The sequence below is a fragment of the Vicugna pacos genome, chromosome 11, assembly GCF_048564905.1.
Source record: "Vicugna pacos chromosome 11, VicPac4, whole genome shotgun sequence".
In the NCBI taxonomy this organism is placed as follows: Eukaryota; Metazoa; Chordata; class Mammalia; order Artiodactyla; family Camelidae; genus Vicugna; species Vicugna pacos.
Window position 1 is genome coordinate 27,912,843 of NC_132997.1, and position 12,444 is coordinate 27,925,286.

The window sequence follows — 12,444 nt, forward strand, 5'->3', positions numbered from 1 at the left end:
GGAGTAAAGGAGGAAGAAGAGCCGAGAATGACTCCACGAGGCGGGCGGGGCGGGGGAACAGAAATAGTCAGGTTGTATCTTCTACATCCTTACGACAATGGTCCCCGACTGTGTAGCTCACAGTGTGAAGTTTTAAGGTTGGAATTTAAGAGAAAGATACAAATTTGTGATAAAGAACTCAGCATCAGCTCCACGGAGGTATAATTTAAAGTCTTAGGAGATGATAAATCTCAAAGGAGATAATAAAGACCTAAGGGTTTCTAAGGCTGTAACACCCTAAACATACTTCTCCGGAAGTTATCCGGGGGTGAGGGTCTGTGAGCTCACGTGTGGCTCTAGGCTCTTGATTTCAGGACGCGGACTGGGAAGAGACTGACTCTGGATTTAAACCTGGGGACAACCAACTCTTAGACGCGGCGTGGATGTAAAGTGTCTGGCTCGTAGGAGGCACACACAGTGTTAATTCTTTAAAGTGAAGTGAGCCCTTGGGGAACCACGGGAGGAAGAGGAGCCCCCAGGGCAGGACGGGAAGAGTCAGGCCGGGTACTGCTGCTTCAGAGCAAAGAACAGGTGTGAGGTCGGCGGCCCAGCCCCGCAGGGACGGGCGGAATGAGGGCTGGCAAGCTCGGTTCGGGTTCAGCTTGGTGTCCTTTTCACTACTGATTTCTGCAAACTCCATGAGAAACTCCGTTTTTCTCTTGTTTACCACCAACAGTGTGATACCAAGTAGGCCTTCGTTACACATTCAGTGGATGGATGGAAGGAAAGGAGGGAAGGAGGGAAGGAGAAGCCCACTATTCAGAGGATGTGTTACTCTGTAATTAGAAAAAAAATTTTTTAAGCAAGTACGCGTTCAGTAAAATATAAAGGTGTATGTTGTGATCACAGGGAACAAGATTAAAATTGAGGCTTGAGACTTAATGTTAGTCTCATCTTTTCCACATATAGAATATGTTGATCAGAATTTTATTTTATATCTAATATAAAATATCTCCCCTTCTCTTCAGTCGGGAGAGAACGAGTAAGCCACTTTGAAACTATGACTGAGACATCATTGAATTTCAGTAAGTTTTAAAGTAGCCCGTCCTTGATGGCAAGTTGTTTTTTGTTTTGTTTTGTTTTTCCTTAGAACTTATTACATTAAGTTCAGAAAAGTTAAGTTAAATGCTTCTCGTTTTGGAAAATAACCCTGAAACTAAGATTGTAAAGGGTTGAAAACAGCCCTTCATCCCAGTGGAATATATTGGAAGTCTGATTGGTCAAGGTTGAATCTTTGTTTGTTTTTTGTTTTAAGTAGTGTTTGGGGAAAGAGATTTTCCAATGATCTTCAAAAGAATTATAGTATTTAAAGAAATACCAAAACCGTATTAGCCAGGATTCTCCAAAGAAACAGAACCAGCAGAATGTACATACAGAGAGAGATGTATTTTAAGGAATTGGTTCACATCATACGGAGCCTGGCAGGTCCAAAACCTGCAGGGCAAGCCTGCAGGCCAGAGACCCAGAAGAGTCACAGTTCAAATCCAAAGGCCGTCTGCTGGCAGAATTCCTCCTCCCCCTCCCAGGGAGTTCAGTCTTTGTCCTAAGACCTTCAGTTGATTGGATGAGGCCCACTCACATATGGAGAGTAATCAGCTTTACTTACTCTGTTGATTTAAATGTTAATCTCATCTAAAAAATACCTTTACAGATGCATCTAGAATAATGTTTGACCAAGTATCTGGGCACTGTGGCCCAGCCAAGATAGCATAAAATTAACCATTACAGGTCCAAACCCTGTGAACTTGGCACCCATACCCATCTCCTTAAACCATACTTAATCTCCAAATAACTGTGATTAACGAGGTCAGAATTGCACCTAACATGGTACAACCATCCTGAGTACAGCCATCCTGGGTACAGCCAAAAATGCACAAATCCCCTCTGCAGAAGCAGCAGCAGGGTTCGCTAGCCATGTCTGCTCTTCTCACGGATATTCTGTAATTTAAATACTATGATGTAAAATCAGCAATACTTAAATATTGATATAAAGTCAGTATAACTTGTTACATGATCAGGGGATAAGACAGGAAAGAAAACAAAGATACGTGTTTATACAGAGTATACGCATACAACCATTTCCGACAAAATAAGAAGGAATATGTATTTGATGACAGGTGCAGCCCTCGTCTCTGTACCTGGTCACTTGGTCGTAGCTGGCACTGAACTGCCTTCCTCCGCTACCCGTTCTGCATCCCCTCTGCCTTCAGTACGCCCTGCAGCGGGTGCTGGTGCTTTTCCTGGTGGGATGACTCAAGTCTCGTTCCTGCAGGGTCTGGCCATTGGCTTGTTGCAGTTTTGCATTCATCGTGGCCTCAGGCATGGTCACACCAGGAGGAGCTCTAAGTGACTCCTCTGACCCAGACACCCTCATCCCTGCCTCCACGTCGTTGAGCAGCAGCCCCAGCTCCCCGGGGCCGTCAGGGTCAGTGCCCGCAGCCAGCACAGGAGCTCCCGTTGCCTGCTGATTCCCAGGCAGGACCCAGAGACCCAGAGTGGCTGGGCAGCGGTCCTGACTTCCAGTTCAGCGGGACTGTTACAATTCCTCTAAGTCTGCATCTGAGCGGGAGCACATTTATTCTCAAATGCACATGCTGAGCAATCCGCCTGTGACAAGGTGAAAAGGAGTGTTAAGTGGAGACAGGCTCTGTCATGCTGGTTTCATTCCTCTTCCAATCAGGGAGACAAGATCCCCTAATACAGTGTTTCTGACTCGAGCCAGGTATGGATTCCTTTTCATGAAAAAGAGAAAAAAAAATGCTAGCTGAAGTGCTAAGGGCCAACTAAAAGCATTTTTATGTTAATGTATTTAAGTATGCACAGACATTACACTAGATGGGAAGCCTTTATGTTTACTGTACAAAACCTAAACTCATCTGCAAATAAAGCACAAGCAAAACCACAAAAAGTAAAGTTCAAATTAACAGCAAGTGAACGTAGCGGATAGACTTTGCCAGATTTAACCTGCTGCTCCAGACAGGCCTGCAGGTGGCACTGAGGGCTGTGACACACTTGGGCCTGGGACAGCCTCTCAGTTTGTCTCCATCTAAATGGCTGCAAAACCTTTGCTCCATCACAGCTCTCTCTGCTCTCCCTATGCAGGTGTCACATACGCCTCTGCACTGTTCTCATTAGCCTGCAACAATGCAAGCTGCACGCTTTTCTGAACATTCTTTGTCACCTAGTTCTGTGGTGTTAAAGCCTCCGGAAGTGATGTAGTCGTAATGGCGTGAAAACGTTCCGTTTGTAAGTTATCACTGCAGAAGAGAAGTAGTACTTTTCAACCAACAAAATCAAAATGAGTACACCGACAGATGCGGGGCCATTAGGGGTGAACGATGTCGTCTCAGGGTGAGGACAGGCCAGCCGGGGTAGCCAGGCATGCTGAGGAAGCCACTGAAGTTAGTATTTTGATGTTACTGCAGGTGATAGGGCCAAAAGCCATCACAAAAACGAAACAGCACTGAAACTTTATGTCAGTACTTAACTTGCTGAAGTCCATCCAGATAATGCCAGGTTTACTTGTGTTCATTGTTTTTTTAATTCTCAAGTTAAAACGTTTCTGTGAAGAGCTCAGTCTCCCAGTAATACATCTAAGGTCTCCCCAAGGTGCGAGGTACCCAGTTTGAGCAACACTAAAATACTAAACCTTGAAGACCGGGGTACAAGCTACCGAGCGGACATGAGAGCTTAGGCAAGTCACTCACCTCTGGGCATCAAGTTCCTGGTTTGTCACTGGCTTCAGGCCCATGTTTGCTGGACTGCAGGGTCCATGCGCGTCCTTCCTTGGTCCCTAGGCTTAGATGTCGGGTTTCCAGGATTCTGTGTTGAGCTTGTACTTCAGTTAGTAGCCTCAGAAAATAGGATCCTGGCAAGAAGAGGTCCCCAGGAGAGCACATTGTTCTTCTGAGATGATACTGATTATAAAGCCCTCGCTGTGTTTTTTTTTTTTTCATTATAGATTCTGACTCCCAGCATAGCCACGAAGTGATGCCTCTCCTCTATCCTCTCTTTGTCTACCTCCACCTCAACCTGGTCCAGAACAGTCCGAAGAGCACAGTGGAAAGTTTTTACAGCCGCTTCCACGGCATGTTTCTGCAGAACGCGAGCCAGAAGGATGTCATCGAGCAGCTGCAGACCACTCAGACCATCCAGGACATCCTGTCCAACTTCCGGCTGCGGGCGTTCCTGGACCACAAGTACGTGGTCCGCCTCCAGGAAGACAGCTACAACTACCTTCTCCGCTACCTCCAGAGTGACAACAACACCGCCCTGTGCAAAGTCCTCACCTTGCACATCCACCTGGACGTGCAGCCTGCCAAGAGGACAGACTACCAGCTCTACGCCAGCGGCAGCTCCTCCCGAAGCGAGGGCAACGGCCTGGAGCCCGCCGACGTGCCCACCCCGATTCTGCAGAACGAGGCTGCCCTGGAGGTCCTGCAGGAGAGCATTAAGCGCGTCAAGGACGGCCCCCCCTCCCTCACCACCATCTGTTTCTATGCCTTCTATAACACGGAGCAGCTGCTGAACACTGCAGAAATCTCCCCGGATAGCAAGCTGCTCGCTGCCGGGTTTGACAACTCCTGTATCAAACTGTGGAGTTTACGATCCAAGAAGTTAAAATCAGAACCCCATCAAGTGGACGTGTCCCGCATCCACTTGGCTTGTGATATTCTGGAGGAGGAGGTACGAGTCTCACCTTTCCTTCCCTACACCTGCCTCACTTCTGTGCTTAGACTGTTCTTACCGAGCGTGGCAGGTCTGGCAGAGAGCGGCCTTCGTCGTCTCCCTCTCTGTGTAGCTAACAGCAGACGAGTGCCGTGCAGCCTGCAGCCAGCGAGTTCCTGCTCAGGCCTAACCTGAGCAGAGATGAAAACCGTGTTTAACAGTAACTGAACATGATCAGTGAAGGGGCAGGTATGTTACTACCTGAAGTGTGGGTAACGCTCCTGGGCCTGATGAAGGACCTTCATCAGCTAATGTTGCGATGTAAGTGCGTGCTTGTACATGTGTGCAAGTGTAAACATTAGAAGTGGATCCCTGGGTCGAAGGGCCTGCCTTCTTGTGACTTGGCAGTTTCCCAGTCTCATCGACACTAAACCAGGGGAAAGGGTGTAGCTCCAGTGGCAGAGCGCATGCTTAGCATGCGAGGTCCTGGGTTCAGTCCCCGGTACCTCCTCTAAAAATAAATAAACAAACCTAATCCACTCCACCCCCGCTAAAATTAAATAATACAAGAATAAATAAAATTTAAAAAAAAAAAGCAGTAAACGAGAACCAGTTTCTCTCCTAAGGGCCAGTGCATGGCCTCTGGCTTCACCCAGGGAGCCCCCAGCCCCCGTGTGGGAAGGCGCAGAGGAAGCATCCTTGGCACTTCAGCCCACGGTCGGTGTCATGATCCCGTGTGCTTTGTCTGGGGGTGGTCATTGGAAAGGGCAGGGCAAGTGACCCGAGTTCAGAGCACGGAGGGTCACTGCCTCAGAAAAACACAGGCCAGGAGAGCTAGAAACCAGACCTCACGGAGCTGACCTGTCCTGGGAGTGGCACCGCCGGAGTTGTGGGCTAGAGGACCTTGGTCCTACCGCCACGGAAATTCAGATGGCTCGGCCTCAGGTTACTTTGGATGGAAAATTCTTTGCACCAAGTTGAAAAATTAATGAGTTAAAAAAATCACTCAAGCTAATTACCAGCTGCTGATAAGTGTATCAAGAATATTAGATGTAATTAAAAAAATAGAAAACAGAAAAATAAAAGAATATTAGGTGTACCAGTTAAGCCCTTTTTTACCTCTTCCTGTTTTCTGAGTCACCTTCCAGTTAGCATGGCCTTTGAGTCTTTGTTTCATACAGCTAAGACCGTATAATTAGAGGACTTCGTTATGATGCGTAAAGAGTCTACATTCCAGTCTGCAAACATTGATTTCTAGAGTTCTGTAGTGCCTTCCAAAATGTACTTCACTGTGTGTGTATTTGAATTATCAGATTTCTCTTTTCCTTGGAGACAGTGCAAGCCCCTTGGGGTTTCTTCACACACAACTGACAGATACTGCCCTCGTCTACTTTTAGTTTTCAGTAAACACAAAAAAAAAATTATTCCTACTGGACCTTATTAGCTTTGATGGTACTGAGCCTGGGGGTTTATTCAAGGCATTAAAAAGTAATACAAAGGAAGATACCAAAGATAGATGGAAAGAACATTAGGCCAAATAAAAAACGTTAAGGCTCTACCCTGGTTTCCACTGAAGACCAGCTCTGTGCCTTGTTCTGTGAAGGTTCCCAGGTCATCAGAAGGCGTGTATCTGAGGACCCAGAAGTGAAGAGTAATGGGGTGAATTCCAGGAACTAAGAGAAATTAAATCTGGCTAGAGTCGGGCAGGGTAAAACAGGAAGCCATAGGGCGCCGCTGTCTGGGTCAGAGATGGCGGCGGGCCGGGCTCAGTGCTGGCCGGGGAAGGAGCACAGACGGTGCTGGGACCGGTGGACAGACCAGACGAGAGCGCGGGGCCTGGGCCGCAGGAGGGGAGGGGGGCTGAGGGCAGCACGTGTGTCGCAGGCTGGACGTCCACCTCAGCCAAAACAGGACGTCAGGGGAGTGGTGGTTCAGTTTAGCTATCTTTCTGGTTTATTTCTCATTATCCATATTGGAAGTCTGTAGTTTCTAGCCTCTGCTTTCCTCAAGAACGGTGTGATTTTGGTTTTGTTTTTTTATTTGTCTGTTTTTAATTTTAGACTAAAGTTGAGATCCTCCTAGTCTGGTTGAGGGGTTTCCACAGCCTCACCCCGATCCCCACCCATTTTGTCACGGCCATTTGGGGCAGGTTTCTTTTTGGTTTCTGACAAGGAGCATTTGGAGGGGAAGGCAAGATATACATTAGTTGTGGAGCTGGTTTTTAATGTTTCCTCAGTGAGAATTTGGGGTTTCTGTTTTCCTTGTAGACATCACAATTAAAATCGAGCCTGTTAAATAAAGCAGAGGTCCCAAACCCAGACGCCTTAGAAGCCAAGCAGGTGAGTGGTGAGGTCACCTGGCTCAGAGATGGAAGGAACTAGGAAAGCACTGAGGAAACCAAATTAGGAAGTCAGGTTTCTGTCTCTGCTTTAATCTTTGTGAAGCAATAACTGTTGCATAACTTAGTGGATAAAACATTTTAACGGTAAATATTTAAAACAGCGGTCATACCCTGCAGTTCCATTCCTACGTGTATAACCAAGAGAGCTGAAGCCCTGCACCCACACGTAGACTGGTACATGGATGTTCGTGGCAACATTGTTCATAACAGCCAAACAGTAGAAACAGCCCAGACGTCCTTCTGCTGATTAATGGACAAGCAAAATGCGGTGTATCCATACACTGGAACGTTCTTCACCATAAAAAGGAATGAAGCTATGTGATACATGAAATATGCTGTAACGTGGATGCACCTCATAAGCGCTGTGCTAAGTCAGAGAAGCCGGTCACAGAGAACCGCGTGTGGTATTTATAGGAAATGTATAGGAAATACTCAGAATAGGCGTAACACAGGGACAGAAGGTAGGTGAATGGGGTTGGGGGCCGGGGAGTGGGAAGCGAATGCTACAGGAACAGGCTTTCTTTTTGAGGTGCTGAAAATCTTCTGCACTACCTAGTGGTGAAGATGGCACAAGCCTGTGGATACACCAAAAACCATTGAATTGTACACTTTAAAAAGAGTGAATTTTATCATATGTGAATTATATTTAAAAAAAAAAACCAGTAACCAAAAGCTCTGATGTAAGCATAAAATTTTCTCTATTAATTATGCCACATGCAACTGGATATACAGCCCCTCCCCACAGTGCCCATGGTCCCCACTGGAAGATGATCGAGATTAGCCTTTGAAATCTGCTCGCTGGCCCCACCAGGGCGCCCCCCCAGTGCCAGCAGCACCTCCTGCTGCTGGAGGCGCGCAGCGTGGAGAGCGAGGCCTGTGATCCCTCCTTTGTTCCACAGGGAGTGGAGATAGAAGTGAGGTCCAGCTTTCGCGCTTGTTGACTGGTAACTCTGTGGCTTTTCCATGTGCAAGCAGCGTGGCGAAGCCCCGGCTGCCAGGTGGAGGATCCGCTCCACTTCCCAGTTATGTGGGCGGAGGGGCCCACCCCACCTTCATCACTGCCACCCTGCGTTCAGCCCCCGTCAGGTCGAGTCCTCCTTCCTCCAGCCTGGTCATCTCTCAGTGTGAATTGCGAAGGCAGTGTTGTCTCTAATGCTCATTTCTGTCATTGGTGCATAAATCTGCCAGTCACATCTCTGCTGGCCAAGAAGAATATAACATGAGCCATATATGTAATTTAAATTTTTCTAGTAGTCACATTAAAAGAGTAAAAAGAAATAGGCAGAATGCATTTTAGTAATGTGTTTGATGCAATGCCATATCGCCAAAATATTATTTCAATATATAGGCAATATAAAAAAAGAAATCAATGAAATCTGTTACATTCTCCCTTTTTGTCCCAAGTCTTAGAACCCAGCGTGTCTCTTACACTCACAGCACACGCGTCCCTCCACGCTAACCCGTAGTCCCCTTTTCCGTCCTAGTGTGGGCTGCCGTCTCCCACAGATAGCAGTGTCTTCGCTTGCTTCCCACCCACCCCGCAAGCCCAGCCATATTTAATTTCTTTCAGTTCCACTGGCAGCTAACTGGAGAATAGCCCAGGGCTAAATTTCAGGCCCCCAAAAGTACCCCTGATCTAGGACTGACTGCACTGTGAGCGGGGGTGCCTGGAACACCCCATTCCAGAAGCAGATGTCCACAGCAAGTCAGAGATTTCAGGGATTCCATGGCCTAGCGCAGGGTCAGCAGCCTGCAGCACAGAAGACGGTATTTGAAAATCTGTTTATACTTACTTTTGATTCTTTTTAAATTTTTGTTTCCAGCATGTTTTATGATGTACAGAACGTCATTATTACATGAATATGCTTTATAAATCAAACATCCCTGTTTGGGGTGCATGTGGGGTGCATCCCAAATAGGAACTTCCTGTGGGGTGATCTGACACTTGCAGGGAGTTTGGGGTGTTGGCCTGGGAGGGAGGAGAGAGAATCCGGGGCTGGGCCTGTGCTCACGTTCAGCTGCTTGCTTGGGGCTTCTGCTCGGCTGTGCAGAGGCCCTTGTGGGACCAGCTTAAGCCACAGAAGAAAACGTGGCCGGGTTATTTTAAGCTGTGGTCCTGGCAAGGGGCTGATAATGATAGCCAGCAGGAACGTTCTGGTTTCCCCATTTCTTGGTTTATGGAGTCAACCAGGCTCTTTTCCAAAGGCTTCGGACAATCACAGGGACCCCTGGGAAGTGCCAGCCTGACTGGTGGCCGCCCCCTCCCTCCATCTCTGAGTGCGCAGTGGTGGTCCCCACTGAGGAGGTGAGGTCCACTCCCACAACGAGTTGCTCCAAACTGAGACCACTTAAGCCTCAGAGATAGTACTGTGTCCTTCAATCCGCTGTTAACTTTCAAAGGATCTTTGTGTCATCTAGGGTCGTCTTTTGCTCCCACAGTTCTTACATAAACTTTCTGGTGTAGAGCAATGAGTCATTCTTGAAATTTTAAAGTGTTGTTGTAACCTCTTTGGAAGGGAGAAATCACTAATATTCTTGGTAACGCTCAGTAGAACCTTAAGCTCCCAAATGCTTATGTATTTTTAATGCTGAGTATCTGGAATAGCCATTTTGAATATTCATGGACATCAGTGTTTATTTTCTCTTAACTTGTCTCAAATATGTGCACTTTGGAGGCATTCGTTTTATTCTGAATTTAATGGTTTTCAAGTAGAAGTTGAAAGGGTGCCCTTTTCCTGTACAGAGGCTCACAGAGATATTTATTTCTAAGCCAGCAAAGCCAGTTGGTTCAAGAAGCTTTGTCTTACTCCTTATTCTTCTCGTGTGTAATTAAAACTTTTTCAATGTGTGAATTCCAGGATTGAGACCGCTGTAGTTTTAAGGAGCTTGCCTGTGAGAGAATGAAGGGCAAATGGATTCTGAACACGGAGTGTCCTTGTGGGGACGAGGATCAGGAAGGGGACTCTCCCCCCACCACCCCCCATGCCATGAGGCTTCTTTCCTGTCCCCACACATAGGAATTTACTTCCAAGAATCACAGGAACCACTTGGCTTTGTTTAAAGCAATTCGGAATCCATGCCTTGTTTTTACTTTGAGAAATATTTGAGACCCTCCAGAGAATCATGGTTTCGAAACTTTTATTTCTTTTTGGACACCAGGAGTTTATGCCTGGTCACAATGTGTGAGGCTGACTCATTGATAACTGTACCTTTCTGGCATAGTGTTAACTCTGTTTAGAATTGAATCTAGGCCTCACTTTTTTACCTAATGTGCAATTTGGGGAAAGTTGTTTAACTTCTATGGATGTCAGTTTCCTTATCTATAAAATAGTGATGATAATAGAATCTACCTCCTTCACTCGAGAGAATCAGGAGCATTGGTTTTTTTTTCCCTCTTTGTCGCAACGGACTGGGGCGGTAATAATAGAATCTACCTCACTGTTCTATACTCAGTGGACCCTTGAACAGCTCTGGGGTTAGGGCCACTGACTGACTACACAGTCGAAATCCGCATACTGATTAAATCTTTTCAAGTGACATTATCAGAACAAACAAAGTTACCATAAACTACCTTCTACCTTCTGATCGACTTTTGCAAGTCTTAGGTCATTCTCAACCTAAGAGTAAGGCCCACTCTTTGCGCTGTAGTAGTAGACTTGCATCTCTGTGTCTTTTGACTTGATAAAGCCTTAGCTGCAGGTGAATTTAAGGGACGTGATTTGTTTTTTATTCAATTCTTGAGCTGTCTTCCTGGAGTCACCCTTAAGGGCAGGAGTGGTTTACTGGGTAGGCGCTCTCTCCCAAGCAGTGTTGGTCCCCCCCGCCCCCGCCCGGGGACTTCTTGTTTTCCCTGGCAAAGCACTGAACACTCTTTTCTTGTGTGTCTCCTTTTCCTCCCGCCCTCCCCGCCCAGGACGATGAGGACGACAGCGCGGGCACGGAGATGAAGGTCCTGCGGGGCCACTGCGGGCCAGTGTACAGCACCAGGTTCCTCGCAGACAGCTCAGGGTTGCTCTCTTGCTCTGAAGACATGTCCATCAGGTACTGGGACCTCGGGAGTTTCACCAACACTGTGCTGTACCAGGGCCACGCCTACCCCGTGTGGGACCTGGACATCAGCCCGCACAGCCTGTACTTCGCCAGCGGGTCCCACGACCGCACGGCCAGGCTCTGGTCGTTTGATCGGACGTACCCGCTGAGAATCTATGCCGGACACCTGGCCGACGTGGACTGTGTCAAGTTCCACCCTAACTCCAACTACTTAGCCACGGGCTCGACCGACAAGACGGTCCGGCTGTGGAGCGCCCAGCAGGGGAACTCGGTGAGGCTCTTCACGGGCCACCGCGGCCCCGTGCTGTCTCTGGCCTTCTCTCCCAACGGTAAGTACCTGGCATCGGCCGGCGAGGACCAGCGGTTGAAGCTGTGGGACTTGGCCTCGGGGACCCTGTACAAAGAGCTGCGAGGCCACACGGACAACATCACCAGCCTCACCTTCAGCCCGGACAGCAGTCTGATCGCCTCGGCGTCCATGGACAACTCGGTGCGCGTCTGGGACATCAGGAGCGCCCACTGCAGCGCGCCCGCCGACGGCTCGTCCAGCGAGCTGGTGGGCGTCTACACCGGCCAGACGAGCAACGTGCTCAGCGTGCAGTTCATGGCCTGCAACCTCCTTCTGGTGACTGGAATCACGCAAGAGAATCAGGAGCATTGATTTTTTTTTTTCCCCTCTGTCGCAACAGACTGGGGCGTGCGCAGGGGCTCCAGGTGGCAAGTCTGAGGACAGACCGCGATGGAATCACTGACTGTGAAAGACTCCCCCGCTCCCCGCCCCCCCCCCCCCGCTCCCCTCACGGACACCCCGCCCTCACTCGTCAGCCTTCACTCAGCCCCGCAGGGTCCAGGGACTGGGGGCGAGGAAGGGCGGCGACAGGGAACCTGAGATCAAGAATCACAAAGATCCCACTGTGTCCCTGCGCGAGCCCCTCCCTGTCTCTGCTCGTCTTCCGAGGAGCCAAGATGCTGCTTGCCTCCCCGCCTCCCCGCCTCCCCGGCGCTGCATTTGGTCCAAGGACGTTTGCTCCCACTGGGAGCAGTGCTGCGGGGCCACCGGGTGGAAGGGACTTTATCCGGGAGGAAGGCGTGGGTGGGCACTAGGAAAGGGGGCAGGGTAATCCTGGCAACACGTCTTTCCTTTCCCGTAATTACAGAGAACCAGGATTTTTTTATTATTGTTATTATAATTATAATAATTATTATTATTGAGAAGAGGAAACCTAGCACTGGCAGAGGGGGCCTTCTCTGCTCTCATCTTTCAGGTTTTACTCCTGGCACTGGCT

General features: G+C 48.4%; 1 protein-coding gene across 4 annotated transcripts in view; it reads left to right on the forward strand.

Moving 5' to 3' along the window:
• The window catches only part of TAF5L (TATA-box binding protein associated factor 5 like), a 29,521-nt gene extending 17,569 nt beyond the window's left edge, over positions 1–11,952 (forward strand). For 2 of the 4 annotated variants that reach the window (XM_072970977.1, XM_015246225.3), the window contains exons 4-5: positions 4,001–4,725; positions 11,022–11,949. In XM_072970977.1, coding sequence (XP_072827078.1) covers positions 4,001–4,725; positions 11,022–11,819 — 1,523 coding nt within the window. In that variant the 3' untranslated portion in view covers positions 11,820–11,949. Of the gene's footprint in view, positions 1–4,000; positions 4,726–11,021 lie in introns of all 4 variants that reach the window. The other 2 variants (XM_072970976.1, XM_072970978.1) reach the window with 2 other exon arrangements.
• The last annotated feature ends 492 nt before the right edge of the window (positions 11,953–12,444 follow it).